Source organism: Podarcis pityusensis (assembly GCF_964106645.2).
Source record: "Podarcis pityusensis genome assembly, chromosome: 15".
Classification (NCBI taxonomy): Eukaryota; Metazoa; Chordata; class Lepidosauria; order Squamata; family Lacertidae; genus Podarcis; species Podarcis pityusensis.
This window is the reverse complement of record NC_138040.1, coordinates 3,083,168-3,102,898: the sequence shown is the minus strand read 5'-3', so window position 1 is coordinate 3,102,898 and position 19,731 is coordinate 3,083,168. Positions and strand designations below refer to the sequence as shown.

The 19,731-nt window shown below is 50.1% G+C and overlaps 3 protein-coding genes across 6 annotated transcripts in view; 1 reads left to right on the top strand and 2 right to left on the bottom strand.

Moving 5' to 3' along the window:
• Positions 1–20: 20 nt before the first annotated feature.
• Positions 21–9,725, bottom strand: TAX1BP3 (Tax1 binding protein 3). Its single transcript, XM_080983291.1, has 4 exons — positions 9,563–9,725; positions 4,478–4,597; positions 3,108–3,185; positions 21–2,145 (listed from the first exon to the last, which is right to left on the bottom strand). Exons 1-4 carry the CDS (start codon positions 9,710–9,712, stop codon positions 2,008–2,010), a joined length of 486 nt encoding a protein of 161 aa, XP_080839417.1. The 5' UTR covers positions 9,713–9,725; the 3' UTR covers positions 21–2,007.
• An 817-nt stretch (positions 9,726–10,542) lies between these two features.
• On the top strand, positions 10,543–13,182 carry EMC6 (ER membrane protein complex subunit 6). Of its 3 annotated transcripts, XM_080983302.1 has the most exons (3): positions 10,543–10,942; positions 11,813–11,954; positions 12,598–13,182. In XM_080983302.1, the coding sequence occupies exon 3, from the start codon at positions 12,642–12,644 to the stop codon at positions 12,975–12,977; it is 336 nt and encodes a 111-aa protein (XP_080839428.1). In that variant the 5' UTR covers positions 10,543–10,942; positions 11,813–11,954; positions 12,598–12,641; the 3' UTR covers positions 12,978–13,182. The 3 variants fall into 3 exon arrangements, with proteins under 3 accessions (XP_080839428.1, XP_080839427.1, XP_080839429.1); XM_080983301.1 differs by lacking the exon at positions 11,813–11,954 and having other exon boundaries at positions 10,546–10,942; XM_080983303.1 differs by lacking the exons at positions 10,543–10,942; positions 11,813–11,954 and adding an exon at positions 11,153–11,304.
• Positions 13,183–14,735: 1,553 nt separating this feature from the next.
• P2RX5 (purinergic receptor P2X 5) overlaps positions 14,736–19,731 on the bottom strand; it is a 38,649-nt gene continuing 33,653 nt past the window's right edge. For both annotated transcript variants that reach the window (XM_080983877.1, XM_080983878.1), the window contains exon 12: positions 14,736–17,882. In XM_080983877.1, coding sequence (XP_080840003.1) covers positions 17,786–17,882 — 97 coding nt within the window. In that variant the 3' untranslated portion in view covers positions 14,736–17,785. The remainder of the gene's footprint in view (positions 17,883–19,731) is intronic.

Sequence of the window (19,731 nt, the reverse complement as noted above, 5' to 3'; positions counted from 1 at the left end):
ACAGAAATACATTCCAGACAGAAAATCCAGCTTCCTTTTATTGTGTAAAATGAGACGCAGCAGAGCTGTACAGTTGCTTGCTCCCCTCCCTTACAAAAAAACGAAACAGTTGAACATGCAAGCCCCTCCCCACCCCGCCCTGCCAAGGCTTCCTCACGGAAGCCTGCCAAAAGAGAGGAAGTCCCTAAACTACCTTGGCATCATCAAAGTACAAAATGCAGTGATTTAATAGGCATCTAGTGGTATTTGACAAGACTGGCAACTTCTTTTCAGCTTGAAGGTTAACATCACTGAAGTAAAATCAGCACAAAAGTGGAATAGCAGTAATATACTGAAATAAGTTAGAGGTACAAACTTTGCGGGGGAGGGAGAGAGAAGGGCTTATTTACAGTGGATTTAAAAAAAGAAAAAGTATTGTGGACTGTTACATTTAATACAAAAACTGTGATTGGAAGCAAATTCCAGAAAGGCCGTATACAAGATCAATCAAAATGGGTGTACTAGGATAAACCGCTGGAAGAGTGTGGCAGGGAGATGCCTTCAGCCCTCTAAAAGATCCAGACCGCTTGCCCTTTGGACAAACTTCACAAATGCAGCTGTTCCCTCAAGCAGGTATGGGAAGACAATTCTGGGGGAGCGATAGCCCTCCCAAAGCATGATTTAAGGCTTCTGCCCCAGAAAAAGACCTAGCGTGACAGTGGGGTATCTGTGACCTTCCAGGCCTTTTGGGGGACCCCCAGCTCTTATGACCCGTCCCTTGGAGCAGGGCTGATGGGCGTTGGAATGCAACAGGCTCCCTGATCTCAACGGAGATAAACACGGAAGAGAATCGGAGAGGTTTCCAGTTACAAGACTGGTGCCCCCCCACGGGCACCCAGAGGGGTTGAACTCCCAGCTGCCTTCAGCCAGTATAGCCAAGAGTCAGGGATGATGGGAGCTGGAGTCCAGTGAAATCCAGGGGGCCACAGGTGAGCCACCCCTGATTAAAATAACTCTAGCGTAAAAGGCCTATATTGTTATTTATCATCATTTTACAGTTCAGCACTTCCAGTCCAGGGTGCCACTAATTTGCCACGTACAGGTTGAAAGGGGACTCGCACACGGCGCTTTGGCACAACAGAAGGTTTCAGCTTAATCCGTGCATCCCAAGTTTCAAGAGTAGGCTTGGACACTCTCTCCTGTGGGCTGTTTTTGCTATCTTAAACCTAAGCTTTAGAACTAGAATGAGGACACACACGGAGGGAACAAGGTTATTTACAATTTGCTATAAAAATTGAAATGTGGGCTTTCTGCAAAATGACAAGTCTTAAGAGCCTTTGGTGTTTAAGCCACAAAGAGCTTCCCAGGACGCATTTTATGTTAGAGGACACTCTAAAGGAGCTAAGGTATTGGAGCTTGTAAAACTGTCCCGCCCAACCCCCATATCCCTCCCCACTCCTTCCCCCTGGCTGTATGGCGAAGGCTCTCTAGGCTTGGAACTCAGCCAGCATTAGGAAGAGAAATCAGGAGAAGATCAGGAGAAGCTGGATGCCGTCCATTTGTGCAAGAGAAGGTCAGGGCAGGTTACATACAAGGGTCGGTCCTTAAGCCAAAACATTTCCCTGCACAGCTGGTATCAGTGTCGCCACCCAAGGGAGCACCTCACTTTGACCCCTGCTGGACTGGAGTGGGGAACCGGGGGCCCTCCAAATGTTGCTAGACTCCAACTCCCAGCAGCCTCAGCTGAAGGATCAGTCCAACAACACCTGGGGAAGCAAGGAATACAGGATCCCCACGCCCATCCATAGCTGCTGATCCTGCCAGGTCAAACTGCTACTGCACTGGTGCCATTTTAGTACAACCGAAAGAGGGGCGAGTCTCTGATGGCACCTCCTTTGTGGAAGGGATTTTCTGCAGTGGGGGGGGGGTGCAGCAGTCTTCCAAGCCCAGCTGGCTGTGGTCCCTGATCAGCATCCTGCCCACCCTGTTTGAGATTATCCATTCCCCCCCCCCAACTCAATGGCACAGTTAGGACATCATGGACTCCCGCACAGCTTTCTGTAGGGAGTGCCTGGTCACCAGGAGGCGGACCACTTCCTCGTTCCTCTTGGTCAGCCTCTTCCGGGCTTGGTCATGGGTCACCATCGTCATATCCCAGCCGTTCACCTGCAATACATTTGCAGCGTTGCTTGAGGAGAGGCCCAACACCAATTCAAAGCATACCAGGAGCACCAGGACAGCCAACCAAGGGGTGTTGGCAGTCAGAAGCTGGGAGCCAGTTCCTAACGCCCCACATCCAGGGGTGGTCTCTGCCTGCACATGCAAGTTCTGTTCCACCACCACAACCACCACCCACAGACCTCAACAAATCTGGGTGAAAACACTTCTAAAACCAAACAAAAGGCCAGCACCACATTCTTTGTGGAAGTGAACAGAATGCTTTAATCTTACTTTGCGGCTTCCCTCAGCCTGATTTCTAGTAAGCTTCATGGTGTGAATGTGGATGTTAGTATCAGGCTAGAATTCTCCATGCCGCTCTTTATTACATTGGCATCCCATCTCTCCTCTGAGGAGCTCAAAGTAGTGTACAAGATTCTTGCGCTGCCATTTATCATTGCAACAGCCCAGCAGGGCACGTAAGGCTGTGAGTGACTGGCCCAAGGTCCAGCAATGAGCTTTCTGGATCCTGGTCCAATAATCTCACGGGTTCTAGTTTTAAACATGACTCCTTTAACATGTCTCCTCCAACTTTTTTCTAACCCGTGCAGCCCTAAATTCAGGGGAAGAGTTGTAGCTGAGTGGTAAAGCATCTGCTTTGCATCTAGAAGGTCACAGGTCCAATCGCTCATCTCCAGGTATAGAGCGAGGAAATGTCTGAAACTCTGGAGAGCCAGTAGATGGGGAAATGATCAGTAGATGACAGCTTCTTATTTAAATCACCCCTTAATTAAGAATCATGAGGACTGGAGTTCAAATCCCCACTCATCCATGAAGCACCCTGTGCCAGTCACGACCTCTCAGCCTATCCTCTCACACTTTAAATGGGAAAACTAGTACCTGGAAAGCCTGGCAGTGGAAGAAATAATGGGACGCCCCCCTGCTGCTTCTTAAACCATTCTGGGATTTACCTGCATGATCTTGTCTCCGACCTGGAGGCCGGCCACTTCGGCGGGGCCACCTTCCGTCACTCTGGTCACATAAATGCCCTGAGAGGAGAAAAAGACGGACTGCATAAAGATACCACCACGGAGGTCTCAGGAGTTGGCCGGGTCCCTCACTGGACATGCACATGAAATGAGAACTGGAGGTGGGGAGGTAGTTCCAGGCTCATTTTGTGATAAGGCCCTGATCCACTTGCATGATCGGCTCTAGATGACTTCGTTCACCGGTGGAAAACCTTCAGGAGCCAGATGCAGCCCTCCATACTTCTCGATCAGGCACTCAGGACTCTTCCCCAGGCCACAACCCTCACCAGACCTACTTCATACCCTCTTTGCGGGCTTTTGCCTGGGTAAAAATGTGTCCTTGAACTCTGATCATGCCTCTCGACTGTCTGGACCGAGGGTAGAGAGGGATGCGTGACTGAATGCAGAAATAAGCCTGCCATACAAAAAGTAAAAATTGCACCCTTGCCCATGTGGCTCTCAGAAGGTTGCCCAGAAGTGAGGGTGTCTGAGAAAGATCCCTTTGGCTTACTGGAGGCAGCTCTGTGAAGAGCTTTCTGCTTCTCTGCTCAATGACAAGAAGTGAGGTGGAGAGAGGAAGGCTTCAGCCAGTGGAATCTCTGCTAAGCAACTCCAGACAGCCACCCTCCAGACGGACTTGCACAAGAGTAAGCAAACACTACAGAGAGATCTAGTTTATAAAAGCCAGGGCCAAATCCTCTGTCCTCCCTGCTCGTTCATCCTCAGAGCCACCTGGCCATCCCTGTACCAGGGCTTTTGTAAGCTCCATCAACTGATTCTTTTGATCGCAAAAGCCCAAACAGCCCTGCAAGTTGCTAGTCCACATTGAAATGTCCATCTGTTGTCTACACATACCCAGTTACACTTGTGGCATAAAAGAAAAAGGAGTAATTGCCATTTTCCTCTTCCACAGTGGGGAAGACGAAGGTTCCCCCAGGCCTTTCCTATCTGGTTGCCTGGGGAGATGTCTTCTTTCTCAAGAACAGGCCAGGTGAGTGGATCTTGACCAGTCTGCTCCAAAAAAAGCCAATCAAACAGATAAGAGTTGGCATGCCCGGAAGTCTCCTGTTACACTGCCAGAGTCTTCTCTACAGCCTGTAGAAATTGCCACCCCCTCAAAAAGGCTCCCTGCATGATCAGCCTGGCTCCGGACCAAGAGTGATCTTTTCAGGGTGGATTTGAGCAACAGCAACAGAGGCATTTTTGGACGCAATCAGGATCCAGCCAAACTCTGCTGCTCAAATCACGCCAAGGCCAGACCTACACGAAACCAGCCCAGCCCAGCCGCCTTTTAAGGCCTTCGAGATACTGACCTTGTCAGTCTTGTCCTCCGAGAAGGGATTCTGCGTGGGGTCCTGGTCAATGCCGCCTCCAATGCTGAAGCCCAGGATCAGGTTTTCCCCCTGGCGGAGCTTGTGGATTTCGACCCTTTGCTGAAAGGGAAGGGAGAGGTGAGTCGTGTGAAACGTGAGGACTCTTTGCAGGCCCTCGTACACCCCTGCAGCTTGGGATTCATCCATTCTGGCTCTTGTGAGACGCTTGATAACAGGACAAAGAGGTGCTCTTGTTCAGGAATCTGGAGCCAACAAGGCCTTTATTTTAAAAAGAGACATATGGCAAGCATGCGATGACACCATGGGTCACATCCTGCTTGGTTCAGAAAGGGGAAAGGGTTCTGAAACTGTAAAAGGGGTGGGTGAGTGTCTCAATAGGAGGTTGTGTGTCACAGCATAAAGGCCTTTGCTGTTGCACTGCCAGACACAACATCTTGCACAAAACCACCATCTGCTCTTCACAAGCCCTGCTTCCCATCTGCCCCCCCCCAAAAAAGCAGAAGAATTTTTCTCTCTATCCCATCCTTAACTACAAAGAGCAACTGAGCCAGCTATGCGTTTTTCTAAACCAAAGCAGCTTCATCTGAGCCCAGCGTGGGATTTGGTGGGGGCAGAGGAGCCCTCAGCAGTGATTGGTTGACCTGCCCTTGTGTCACAGAGGGAGCAGAAAGGAGAGACAGACAGCTCAGAAGAGCCCTGCTGGATTGGACCAAATGCTCTAACACAGGGGATGGCAGGGGAGCAATTTGGGAAAGGAGGGTTGGAAGGAAGGAAGAACAGACCACGGGAAAAGGGAAATACTTTTAGGGAAGGGCAGTAGCTTAGGGTAAAGATTAGGGTAATCTACCAAGGCTTGGGCCGCAGGGATTTTTGGAAACAAAAAGCCCCCATCTTCCCAGAGCGTGCCTTGCTCCCATTCTTTCTATCCAAGATCATTTCCTCGGGGGTCAAGAACGGCCAGTTCTGAAATGAGGGGAAGCATCGGATTTCACCCGTGTAAACAAGCACCCTTTTATTGGAGACGGGGGTTATGAGCTCATTGAGGGGGGAAAGAGAAAAGCACTTTCAGAAAGAGAGAGATAAAAGGCGAGGGAGACCAAAGGGAAGACAGCCAAACAAGGCAGAATGGCAGCAGTGACTCCAGAGATAGCGTTAAGTGGCTCGCTGCCTTGTGAGATGGACAAAAGGTTAGAGGGGATGAAACGGCACCATCACTTGGCATTTTTATTGGACAGGTCTAAAGCCAAGTGGGCTCACTCTCCTGCCTTCAGGGAACAGTCAGTTTCAGTTTTAAAATGAAAACTGTCAGCATTTCTCTCTCACGATCACAGAGCTGAGCAGGGGTGGCTGAACTTGAGCCGCTCCTGATGGCATCGGGCTGCCCAGCCTGTCATTCCTGACCCCCTGGTCATGCTGGCTGGGGCTGAGAGAAGTCGATCCCACACTCCCTAAGGGTCACAGCTTTGCTACCCTCGGAGCGGAGGAATCCCAGATCCGTTATGGCAGGAGTGGCTAACTGTGGCGCCCATAAACACCAAGGGAGAGGAATGATGGAAGCTCTGATCTAGCAACATCTGGAGGGCCGCGCGTTCCCTGCCCCTGACAATAAAGAGTTGATTCCTGGAGTAGAGAGGGGAATTGTAGAAAAGAGCAGCGTTGTCGGGCTCCAAAACCCTTCAGCCAATGGTCAGGCATGCCTGGAGCCCAATAACATCTGGAGGACTACCTTGTAGGGGACAGAGGAACCCAGATGTTTAGGGGAAGGGGGTGCAAAAACACACAGACCCGGGCCAATGCTGCGCTTTAGGCTGCAATGCTTACTATGCATCCTTGCATCCTTACTTGGAGGGGTGAAGCCTCACTAAACCAAATGACACAGACTTCCAAGTAAATCTGGGTAGAACTGCACTTGACTTCTGGGAACAAGCCTCACCCCGCCTCTTATGACTGTTATTTCTGGATTGCTTCATACCATGAGATAAGATAATGCTCTCTCCATCTTTAGCACTTTCAGACAGCATTCACGGCCTGTTTGAAAAGCAATTAGAAAGGCTCTTTCCAGTGCTTTCGCCACTGGTATCCCTTCCACACCCCAAATTCTTATGATGCATGACTAATGCGCTCGCTCTCTGTGAGCTCAGCGGGGTGTAGCAGTGCGGACCAACAAGGCTTGGGTTGCAATCTCCATTCACTGGGTGACCTTGGGCGAGCTCCTCTTGCGTTCTCATCTTAATCAACCTCACGGGGCCATTGTGCACCCCATTTCACCTACACTGCCCTGAGGAAAGCGGGGACATAAATGCAATGAACAAGTGCCAGTTTTCAGCAAATCTCATCTCATCAACCCTTCCTTCCACTGTTGTGTTCCACGTGATCAGGAGATACACCACATGCCTACTACGGACTTCTCCACGCTGTTTCTCTCCAGATGTTCTGGACTAGGGGCTGTTGGGAGTTATACTCCAAAATGTCCAGAGGGCACCAGGTTGGGGAAGAAGGGTCTACAAAGTTTTCTGCTTTGTTCGCATTTAAAAAGCGCTCCCTGAACTTCACAGCTGCCCCATTCTTTGGAAAATGGGATTTCCAGGACCAAACTCTCCCCACCACACCCATACTCTACCAGTCTGTGCCATTCACCGTTTTGTTTTTTTAAAAAATCACCACTGGACTTGTAAGCACTCAGGCTAGACAAGCCATTATTGACTCATCCATGTCTTTTCCCAGGATTCCTGTCAAGGTGTACTCATCAAACACCCCAGACCTTAGGCTAAGGAGAGGGTGTTACTCTTGTGATCAGACAGACTACGGTTTGCTCCGTATGGTGGAGGGAGCAGGTTATGGGCCAGGCTGCCCTGAGGGTACTCTCCCTGCCTGTACCAGATGGCAACAAAACATACACATACACGTTATGCTTATTCAGTGCCTTGACGACAAAAAGAGCATTTTTCACTCCTCCCAGCTATTTGCTCAACCAGCCATGAATCACCAACCACTCCCAAAGGAGACTGAACCGATCAGATGGAATCGAACAGATCTCATCTAGGGGAGACTGGCGGCCAGAGGGAGGGCAAGGTTTGGAGGGTGGGGCAGGCGGAACCAGGTAAGAATAAAGCATAAAAATTTGCAATTGTGGGGGAAGGTTGGAAGTAGAAGACAGGCACAAAACAAGGGGGAGAGATTTAAGACCCTGATCAGGCAGGGCAAGAGAGGAATTTTCCCGGAAGGAGTAAATCCATGGAATGCAAGAGCCACACACGCACTGCTTCTGGAACTTTTAGCCGGAACACTTCTGAGATTGTGGGGGTCTGATCAACTGGTAGGGTGGGAAGAATGCGGCAGGGTTTGAGTCCAGACCCCTGCTCAGCAGCTGGAGGAAGACCCCTGGATGCAGGAGAATTAACAGGCTTTTGGGGCCAGCCAGATGTTGCAGAACTGCAGTTCCCAATGGCCAGCATGGCCAACGGTCAGGGATGATGGGAGGTGGCAGTTCAGCAGCATCTGGAAGGGGAAAGGAGGGGAGATAAGAACAAATGAAGTAAGTGAGGTAATGGAGTAAGGGGAGAGCGCAAGAGAGGGAAACATCCCTCAAGAGACTACAAAATTGTGGGCAGCCTCCTAATAAAGCAGAAGCAGAGAACAAATGCCGCCGTTTGGCACCTCTTCCTTGCCCAGAAATGTCGCCCACAGTGACCGTCCCACCAGGTCATTGCAAGGATTCCTATTAGGCCAGAATCAGTGCCTCAATTTGCTTGCCTTTCCACAGCCCTTTCTATGGTCCCTTTTTGTCACACATAGATAAAACTGTAAGCAGGGAGGGTGTCTTGGAAACTCTCAAGTGCAGTGCCTTGTAAATGTCTATCTGAGATTCAATTATAGGAAAGGTCAAAGTGCTTTAGGAATAAAAACAATCTTCACTATTTTTATGAATACATATAAATTATATGTGAAGTTCACACACATATTTGCACAGTGGGTTATATCCAACAGTAATCAGCAAGCCCATTGAAATTAAGCAATATTTTAAGATGTTCTGGCAGCATTTCCAAGAGAGCAGCCAAAGAGTAGAATAACAGTGGGGAAAAACTCCCATGAGAGGTGGCAAACTCTCCTTCCTTGGAGGTTTTTAAACAGAGGTTGAATGGCAATCTGCCATGGATGCATTTAGCGGAGATTCCAGCACTGCAGGGGGTTGGACTAGATGACCCTCGGGGTCCCTTCCAATTCAATTCTATGCATCCATTCAAATTAAAGGAGGCAAGAAAGAGTTAGGGTTGGAAAGGAGCAAAAAAATAGCTGATTTTTCTACACACACATTCAGGCCCATTTTCCATCCCCAGCATTTTTTTTTTAAGCAGGTGAAGAAAAGAGGTAGGATGGGCTAAAATGCCCCCCTCACCCTCTTTTTCCTGAATGAAAAAGACAGGTCTTCCACTATACATTTCAGGGAGATTATAGTATGTTTTTAATATATCAGCAATTTAATAAATTATCACCACCGTTATTACATTTTTCTTTTAATACATCAAAACCTATTTTCCTTAGCTTTTGACATTCGACGTGCCTGCTTTGAGAACCCACTCTACTTCTGTGAATGTGAGCAGTGCTTTTTTCCTGGAGGTACTCGGGGGCACGCAGTACTGGAACCTTTTTTCCTAGAAGAAAAGCACTGACTGTCAGCTGTTTTAAACTCTTTTTAGCGCTGTTTTAATTGTTGCAACCCGCCCTGGGCCCACAGGGTGAAGGGCGGGCAACAAATCGCCACCAACGAGCGTGACGTTTGTTATTACTGCATTAACGCATTATTCCCATCCAGAGCAGACGGGTTTTATTTTAAATCCGGATTTAAACCCAACATTTCTTCCATTAGAATTGCATGCCGCTTGTGGCTGTTTTTCCCCTCAAAGCGGTTTACAAAACGATTAAGAGCAACGTTAATCACTATTGCAAATCCTTGGCTTCCCCACTCCCCCCCCCAGCCCCATAGAGGAGAATGAAACTGGGGGGAAGGGCTGGGTTTTGGGGGGTCCCACACCGGGGGGGGGGCAGGGCGTCTCCTCCACTCACCACCACGGCCGTGACCGGCTGACCGGGGATGTAGGCCATGGCCCCCGCTGGCCTGGCCTCGGCCTTCCCGCCTCGGGCGCCGCGCCTCACTCGCTCGCCTCCCACGGAACAAAAGGCGAAGAGCGGCCCGATCCGACCCAGGCGGGCCATGAACACGCCCCCTCGGGGGAAGGACACGCCCACGGCCACGCCCTCGCTGCCCGCTCGCCCCGCCCCGTGTCGCTCACGCGCCCGCCGCGGCGCCGGAGGCGGAGGCGGCACACGCCCCTTGCCCGGCGCCGCTCTCGCCATGGGCCACGCCCCCTCCGCCGCGGCCAAGCGCCTCCTCCCGCGGCCGGGCCACGCCCCTCCAACGGTCGCCCCGCCCCACTTCGCGCGCACATACTCGCCCTCGCGACCTCGGTTGGCCACGCCCCCTCCCGCGGCCGGGCCACGCCCCTTCCAACTGCCGCTATGCGTGGCCCCGCCCCGCCCCTGAACTGTCTCTTCGCCTACCAATAGGCCGCGCCCCTCCCCTCCAACGGTCGCCACGCCCCTCTTCGTGCGCACATACTTGCCCTCGCGACCTCGTTTGGCCACGCCCCCTCCCGAGCCCAGGCCACGCCCTCCCTCCGACGGTCGCCACGCCCCTCTTCGCGCGCACACAATTCCCCTCGCGACCTCTTTTTGCCACGCCTCACCCGCGTCCGGGCCACGCCCCTTCCAACTGCCGCTACTCGTGGCCACGCCCCCAGGACGGCAACGTCTCTCCGCCTACCAAGAGGCCACGCCCACTCCCCTCAGCCCGCTCCCTCGCTCTCCTCACCTGACCACGGAACTTCTCTCTGTTCCTTTCACTAGACTGTTATTTTAACGGTCTTGGTTTTTTTTTTAAATGAACCCACGACAAACAGCTGCAAACAACTTTCCACAACAACCTTGTGAGGTAGGATAGTAACTGGCACAAGGCCACTCAATCAGCTTTCAGCGCTGAAACTTACATGCCAAATTCAGACCGGAAATCCGGTCTACGAAGAAGCGGTCGCTCTAGCTCGAATCATATCAATGGTATCCACGGCGTCTTTAACGACTTCGACGGACGTTACCGGAAATGTGGCGTGAAGACGCCGGAAGTGTGGCATAAAGAAGCCGGAAGCTCCAAACAAACCCGGAAATTCCAAATAAGGCACGCGAAAGTATCTCCGCGGCCAGGTCCCGTGGGGCTCATGTGAGAAGCGGGGCGGAGTCACGCCGCGGCGCGCTGAAGGTGACGTCACCCGTGCTCCCAGCATCCTTTCTGCTGTAAGATGGCGGCGCCTACCCACTTCCGGTAAAGCCGGTTGGAAGGGAAAGACTTTTTCGGTCGGCATTAGAGAGGGGGAAAAAGGCGACCCAAAACTGGTAAGCAGGATTCTTGGTGTGCGCGGGGAGGAGGGGGCGGCGGTCCTCTTTCTCGGAACCGAATGGGTCACTCATGGCGTTTATTTCAGACATCATGGCAGAGGACCCTGACGCCATAACCCGGGGCTCTGACGTCATCCCGGAGCGGGACAGAGGCGGGCTTCCCGTGGAGGGGGACGAAAAGGAGTTGTGCTGAGGGAGGCTTGTGGGATGGCGTCAGCGTTATTTCGCTTGCAGTAATCAATCATGACCATGCTTTGCGGGATACAGAATACAGTATATGCTTCAAGGCTGTCCTTCCCCACAAAGTTGTGCCTCTCCAGGGTTTCAGGCTGGGAAACATTCCCCATCTTTGCTTGGAGGTACTGGATATGAAGGCTTTGCAAAGCCGGTTCTCTGTCACTGAGCTGCAGCCTTTCCCCTGACAAATAAAGCAAGTTTCCAGTCATCATGGTTCTGATTAAAGGGCTTATATAAATTTACGAGAAGCTGCCGTACAGTGAGATGACGGTTGGCCCGTCTAGCTCAATATGGCTTACTGGTGGCTTCCCTCTAGGGTTTCAGAGAGGGGACCTTTCTGGCCATCCAGGCAGGGACTGAACCTGCCACTGAGCTACAGCCCCTTCCAAAGGAACAGGGAAAGCTACCTCATGCCATATTTGTCTGTTCAGTCCAGGAACTTGGAAACTGGTGCCAATAATAATAATGATAATTTATTTATACTCCGCCAATCTGGTTGGGTTTCCCCAGCCACTCTGGGCAGCTTCCAACAAAATATTTAAAAATACAATAAAACATCACACATTAAAAACTTCCCTAAACAGGGCTGCCTTCAGTTGTTTTCTAAATGTCAGATATCTCCCTCCACAGGGTAGGCGCCACCACCGAGAAGGCCCTCTGCCTGGTTCTCTGTAACCTCATATCTTGCAGTGAGGGAACTGCCAGAAGGCCCTTCTTGGAGCTGGACCTCAGTGTCCAGGGCTGAACGATGTGGGTGGAGACGCTCTTTCAGGTATACTGGGCTGAGGCCACTTAGGGCTTTAAAGGTCAGCACCAACACTTTGAATTGTGCTCGGAAATGTACTGATTTTGTTGGTCTCCAGCTCCCTGCAGCAAGCATGGCCATGAATTATGGGCATTGTAGTTCAACAACGTCTAGAAGGTCATGTGTCCCCCCAGCCTTGATCAGACCATTATTGTTTATTCTGGCTTGCATTGGTTCTCCAGAAACTCAACCATGGGTCATCCCATCACCTGATCCTTTTAACAGGAGGACTAAACCTGGGACCTTCTGCAGGCAAAGCACATGTCCCTCCCTTACAGCTTGTGCTTACATTTCTAAGAGGGCAGAGAACCTAGGAGGTTTAGGAGGGGAATAGGGGTGGGAATGAGAAGCACTCTCAGTCAGTTATGATGAACCAGTGGTTTGTGATTTGCAACCAGAACCTCATAGCTGACAATATGGTTTTGTTTTAATTCAGGGAGCGAAAGGGCAATCTTGCCTATACAGAGCTGTTTTGTGGTATGAATGGAGTAGTAGTATCCATCTGCCTTGAGAGACAATGGAGTGCGCCTCTGGGGGTGAAGCCAAACTGCTGCATGGTACCGCCTGGTGTTTCCTGACGAATCAATATTTCCTGCTCTTCTTTTCACAGGAGTGCAGTAAGTGAGCAGTGGCGCTCGGATCTGGATCGCAGCCATGGCCAATGCCGTGATCGCCAAGCGGGAAGGCCCCCAGTTCATCAGTGAAGCCGCCGTCCGAGGGAACGCAGCCATTTTGGATTACTGCCGGACGTCAGTCTCTGCCCTCTCGGGAGCGACCGCTGGGATCCTGGGCCTGACCGGCCTTCACGGCTTCATCTTCTACTTCCTGGCCTCCGCCCTCCTCTCCATCCTCCTGGTGCTGAAAGCCGGGCGGCGGTGGAGCAAGTACTTTAAATCCCGAAGGCCCCTTTTCACTGGAGGGCTGATCGGGGGTCTCTTCACATATGTCCTCTTCTGGACTTTCCTCTATGGCATGGTACATGTTTACTAGGGGAGGGCGGAAGAGGAGAAGCGCCGAGTTAGAACGGTTCTTGTGGAGTGACAGGACTTCGGGGGAAATGGTCACCTTGTCTCCTAGGCCAGACGTCTGGGGCTGTTGATCCGTTGCTTGTGCTGCTTAACCCTGCCAGTAACTTCTGTCGGGAAACGAGCCTGTAAAACCCTGCCAATTAAACAAAATGTGAAATCCCTAAGAAGGTGTGATGAGAAAATAGTGCTCCTTCTATGCCTTTCTTTCAGCCGTGGTTTTATTGTATTGTATTTGTTCATTTGAGCCAGGTATAGAATGTGGCCCTCAAAACCTGTTTGTCTGGCCCTCAGAACTCTCCTCTGGCCATACGCTTTCTCCAGCTGTACTCCTTACTGGGCCAGTTTCACACCCTCCTTTAGTATTTTCATCTGGCTGGGAATGTGTCCTTGAACTCTGATCGTGCCTTTGCTTGCCTGGATGGAGAGAGGTGTGGGTGTAGAAAACTAGCTCCTTGTAGAAAGGCAAAATTTACATGCATTGCTCCATCCACTTTTCCTTTTGGTTCCACCTACCACCAACCTGCAGAATAGGTCATTATCTGAGCCTCAGGCTAAAGTGGGGGTGAGGAGCCGTAGGCCTGGGGCTCACTATTTGACTCTCACTATTTGGCCCTCAGAACTCTCTGCAACTCACATCCCTGACCGGCCCTGCTCCACACCCTCCTTTCGTGTTTTTGCTGGGCTGGAAATGTATCCTTGAACTCTGATCCTGCCTCTTGCTCGTCAGGATGGGAGGATAGGAAAGCAGGGTGGTGGAAACTAGCCTACTGTGCAAAGGCAAAACTTGCATTCCTTGCCCCACTCACCAATGGAACGCAGGCGGGATTGTGCCCCTGGGGCTGAAGAACGCCCCCACAGCCCTACCTTAGCGGTTCCAGCATTTGTTGTAGAGTTGCACGTTAAGGAGGACTGGGGTGTGGTCTCAACAGCTTGCTTTTGTGAGGAAAGCCAGCCCCGCCACTGCATCCTTCATGAGATGCACCAGGGGACAAGGCTGTGGCTTTCGTGTGCTCCTTGCAACCTTCTGTAAGGCTGCCCTCCTTTGGAAACAGTTCTGGCTACACAGATCCACCTTGTTCTCTTCAGCAGGGCTAATGGTGGAAATGTGGACACCAGGCTAGAAAGAACGTCCGGGGGAAGGGTTCTTTGCCAGGGGTTGCCAACATAATACCCTCTACCTCCTGTTGGGCTCCCAACTGACCCTTGGTCGGGGACGGCTGGGCCTCTGTCGCTCCTGGGGATCTTCAGCTTCCCCCTCCGCACACCCCAGACTTTGAACCCATTAAAAATTTTATTTATTTGCTGTTGCAATGCCTGATCCTCCTTTGCAGCTTCACTTTCCTTCCTAGCCTTTTTTCCATCTGTGTAAGCAGGGTCTGGGTTGGCTCTCCAGATATTGCTGGACTCCCATCAGTCCCAGCCAATGTGGCCAAGGACAGGAATGATGGGAGTTGTAGTCCAGAGACACCTGTCAAGCCCCCGGTTCCTCCCACCCTCCTGTTAAAACATCAGTTTTCATTTATTCTCCAGCCTTTCAGTTTATGCTCCACTTTCTGATCTTGGCCTGCAACCGAATTCCACCAGCAACACAGCCACAGTCTTCTGTTTCTTCTTGATGGTGTGGGGGGCCAAGTGTGTTTCTGAAACCAGCGCTTTCTAAATTCGTAGTTTAGCAAGCGTTAACATCTACGAAGCGAAGAGAAACGACACAGAGACTTGCTTCGTTTCACAGCAATCTGTATTCACATTACAATGAGTCTCGGGTGTGTCGGAAGCTTTGGACCGGGGACCATTCCTGGGAACGCCCCAATCCTTCACACGGACAATGCAGATGCACAGACCTTTTATAAACGTGCCAAAGTCCTTTCTCTGCATTGGCTTCGTAAAGTACATTTTGAGCGAGGGCGCGGGAGGCAGCACCTGTGATCGCGCAAGTCAGGGTTTTGGACATAGGCTACTGGTATGGTCCTTTCTAATGGGATGAGACGGCTCTCCCCTCACACTGATCAATGCACCACTTTTTACATTAATTACTGAGCCTTGACATTGGGACTGCACCTCCCATCAGCCCCAGCCACATGGCCAAGGGATGATGGGAGTTGTAGTTCCACATATGGAAGGCAGGCTCCAGGGTGGATAATTAGCTTCCTTTATTAATTCTGCAAAATACAACAACAGCCGCACACCCTGGACTCTTCATGGAGAGCTTTGAAATCTGATCTGATCTACACACACACACAAATTATCCAGGGCTCCTTTGGTAGGAAGGACAGACTCTGATTTTAATAATACCTTCTCTTTTTTTGCCAGAGCTTGTCAATATCAGTGGGATCTTGAGGGGCCAGAAAACTCTGAGTGAAGGAGGTGGATCAGGCCCTCGGGGTAGAGACTAGCCACCCCTGGGCAAGTACCTTATTCACTGATGTCCAGTGACATCATGTCAGACACAGGCTGCATCATGATGCCAGCACATTCACTATGTGATCCCTGATTGGGTAGGATTGCCCATGTGGCTAATTCAAGGAAGGGGAAGTAGCAGCCGGGGGGGGGGGGGGATATTTGGCACAGCCCTGCGTATAAATATTTAAACTTCCTACAAAAGCATCTTTGTTATGGCATTCATGGCTATATTGTGTTCACAGTTAGCAAAGATTAATACTGAGACATGAGAGAGAAATGAGCATTCCTGTTTAAAACATCCTCTTCCCCCCTGTCCTCCATGCACACACGCCACTAATTAGAACAGGAGTCCTAACTCTTTTTGGACCCAGGGACACACCTGGAAATCTAAGAAACTATTGTCAGCCCCTGACCAAAAATAAATAAACCTGACAGTGTTCAGACCCCTCTGTAAGACACTCCAAAGCACAGGTGAACAGCCTGTCCATCACCCCATTAAAAAAAGCAGGAAACCCCTTAAAAAACCCTCCAAACCTGCTTTTAAATTAAAAAATAGGGAAAAGCCTTGGCAGGGTGTGAGGGTGCCTTTGTTCCCACAGACACCACAGGGAGGACCCCATCATTATAGCGACAGAGAATCTGTCAATCATTAAGGGCAGAGCCGCGCTATATGGTCAAAACATATTCATTGCACATTTAAAGCACAGGACTCCCCCCCCCCAATATATTCCTGGGAACTGTAGATTTCATTCCAGCACCCTTAACAAACTCCAGTTCCCAGGAGTCTTTGGGGGAAGTAATGTAATTTACATGTAGACCGGATATGTCAAATGTGTACATGTGGATCTGTCCTAAGAAAAACAAGCATGTTTTCTCCTTCTGTTACTGAAACTATGTGATGGAAGTCCGAAGATCTTGCTCTTAATAAAGAGGAAAGGAAGACATCTGTAAAGAAAGGGGATAAGAAGGGCGGGGAGAGGAAGAAAGTCAAAACAGTTTCTCGATTCTTGCGAAATGCGAGGATGGAAAGTTAATTTGGAAGACTGAACCCGGGAGATGGGCTACGAAACAAAAGGACACAGAGTCTTCTTTTGAAATGCCATCAAACCAGCTCACCCAGGCTGCCTGGTACGTGGGGATGACTCAGTCCTCTCGAGGTGGTGATTTATTCCGTCTTTCAACATCCTAGCGCCATCTCTCGATTTCTCAAGTTGGGCAAAACGTAGCAGCCTGTGGGTTTTTTGCGCCCGTTAAATGACAGAGCATAATGTCACGCTGGCACCGATCTGGGTGTCAACCAAGACCTCTCTTTCTGAGAACAGAAATTTCTGCAGACCCCGCATTCAGGAGCCTATCTCTGTACATAGCTTTCTTATTTAAGGGTGTGACTCTGCAGCCTGTTGCTATTTTTCCAGTGAGATCCCATCACATGCCGGCAAAATCAGGCTGCACAATTTGATCCGGAGCTCTTTGGCACAACCATACCCTAACAACCAAACATTTTGCAATAAAAGAAGTCGTTTTGCTTCACAAAATGTCATCTAACCTCCCTGCCAACAAATCAGGATGAAAGCTCCGTAAACAGGTCACCTCAAAGCGATCTATTTCTTATTCACCTTGCTATCTGCATAGATGAGGTTATGAAACATTTTTCAAGACCTGCAGAAGTCCACAGAACATTTCTTCGGAGAGGGAGGGTCCTGCCTTGCCCTGCGAAGGCGTAAAATCCAGAAAATTCAAAAAATTATAATAATCCCACCTCAGTTTGTTCAGGGCCATCCAGTTTAAAACAGGCTAATTTGCAGGACAGAAGACTTGGCAGGATGAAAAGCAGTTGACTGAAATCTCACTAGCCAAGTGCGTTGCTCCAAGGAATATTAATATTTTCTGTCTGTCAGGAATGCCAGGGATATGTCCTGATTATTCTGTCTGTAGAAGGACAAAGGCCTGGAAATAATAGGTAGCCCTACTGACTGAGGTGGATCGATCCTGCTGTATTCAAGATGGCTGCCCAACAATTGGGCCAAGATGGATGGACCTCAGGTATATTCAAGATGGCAACACAGGGGATACCTAACTTCTGCCATCTCCACTGCGGAATTATATAGGCAGGTCGCTTTGGCATTTGATTTTTAGTTTTTAAAAAAATGTAAAATCCTGTGTTGCGTGACGTAGATGGCTCAGGGTATGGCAGAACGTCACCAGAAAATAAGGCTTTGGGGAGCTGTGAAAGGCCTGGGGTTAACCGCATCCTCCTGGTCTCCATCGCCTATCCGTGAGGTAAACGATGGCCCTGGCGTCATGGACTGCTTAGTTCCCTAGGCACATGAAGTCTTAGTGGAGTGCGGTCGCCGGTCAGTGGCCTTGGCGTTAGGTCTCAACCGTCTGCAATTGCCTCAGGTGATCCAGCCTGGAGAGGGAGTCAGAACTCTGGTCTCCGTTGATATTTGCTTCTGGTACGGGTTTCCTGTTGCAAAAAAACAAAGAAAGAAAGAAGTCGTGGAGGGATAAGGCAATGGCGTTGGCGTAGAGAGGAACCCGTGACTCTCTGGACTGCAACTCCCTAACTGAGATGGCCAATGGCCACACAGGGATGATGGGAGCCGTATTCTGCCTTTGTCTGGAGGGCCACTGGTTCCTCACACCCAATGTAAGAGACGGGGCTTGAAGGACTTGTTGGAATGTATGTTTTGGCTGCAGCAATGAACTAGGTGTATTAACTTATGGTCTGTGTGTGTGGTTTGGGAGCTGCATGGTCAGGGGAAAAACAATGTTGTCCAGCGTTGAAAAGACTGTGGAGAGAATAATTGGATGCATTCTTCCCACCTTGGATCAAATCTACGCTTCCAGGTGTCATAAGAAAGCCTCGGAGATAGTGCACACCCCAGAAATGATCTCTTTCAGCTTCTGCCTTCTGGAAGAAGGTACAGGGTTATAAAGACTAGGACTAAGCCACCCGAGAAACAGTTTCTATTCAAATGCGATTTTGGTTTTAAACACAGTGTAAGGTAGTCTATGGGAGTATATTGTATTTAATCATGGGGTATCAGAGTTTTTAGGGGGCTAACCAGGCTGGGATAGCAGGCTTGTTGGTTTCTGAATGTCTGATGTAGATTTTCAATTTCGTTGTTCTGTATGGGACAATGACAATAAAGATAATTGTATTGCAGGTCAAGTTGTGTCTCAAACTAGGGACCCATTCTTCTAACTTCCTCCTCTAACTCAATGTACTTCTCAGGGGATGAAAAGGTAAGCATCCTCACCCCTTCATGGCCAAGGGGGCAGCAAGCGTTGGAGTAGGTTCTGGGGGTCCAATGATGGCAGGGAAAGATCTTGGGGTGCCCCCACAGAGACTCTGAACGGCAGTACACCAAAGCTGCTCAGGGGACCTACTCTGAATGATGTCCCTCAGGATCAGACCAAAAGGCTCTTGCACCCCATATCTTGCAAAATACAAATCACTTGACTCTCCCTTGCAGGGCTGGCGTTAAAGTCAGCATCACTGGGTGCCTTCCAAGGCTCATGGTTCAACAAGGGGGCAAACCCCCAGCCTGGCTTGCCTCCCTCCCAACTTTCACCGCCTCCCTTGGCAAACAAAGTCAACACAGAGAGAGAAAGAGAGTTTCCTGAAGGAGGATTTGAAAACCGCCCATTTTAACCCAATCACCCGTATGGGTTCGTGTGTTTTTAAAAATCAAAACATGCTGGTGCATTTTTAAAAAATCCTAATGCATGCGGCAAGGACTCCACATTAAGCTTTTCGTCCTCTTCCTGACTATAATATATGGTTCTCAAGGGATGCTCTCTGCTCCTGGCCATTCCGGGAGGCTTTTAAACCAACGGAAATGATGAATTATTCAGGCCCATTTCCCAGTCTTAAGCCAAGGTCAATGGTTAAAATGGCCAAGGAGCTGAATCTCCTTCCAGATTCTTTGTACAGTGGTACCTTGGGTTACAGACGCTTCAGGTTACAGACTCCGCTAACCCAGAAATAGTACCTTGGGTTAAGAACTTTGCTTCAGGATGAGGACAGAAATCGTGCAGCGGCAGCAGGAGGCCCCATGAGCTAAAGTGGTGCTTCAGGCTAAGAACAGTTTCAGGTTAAGAACGGACCTCCGGAATGAATTAAGTTCTTAACCCGAGATACCACTGTATTGTCATGAATGTGTGGGGTGCCTCGACTCCTGGACCCCTCTTCCAATTCCTGGGTCCCAGGTACCGAATTAAGCATGTTAGAATACAAGCCAGGAGCCAGCCTGGAAAAGCCTTGCTAAAGATGAGTCCTTAGGTTAGTGATTTTCAGGTGTGCTGTGGGT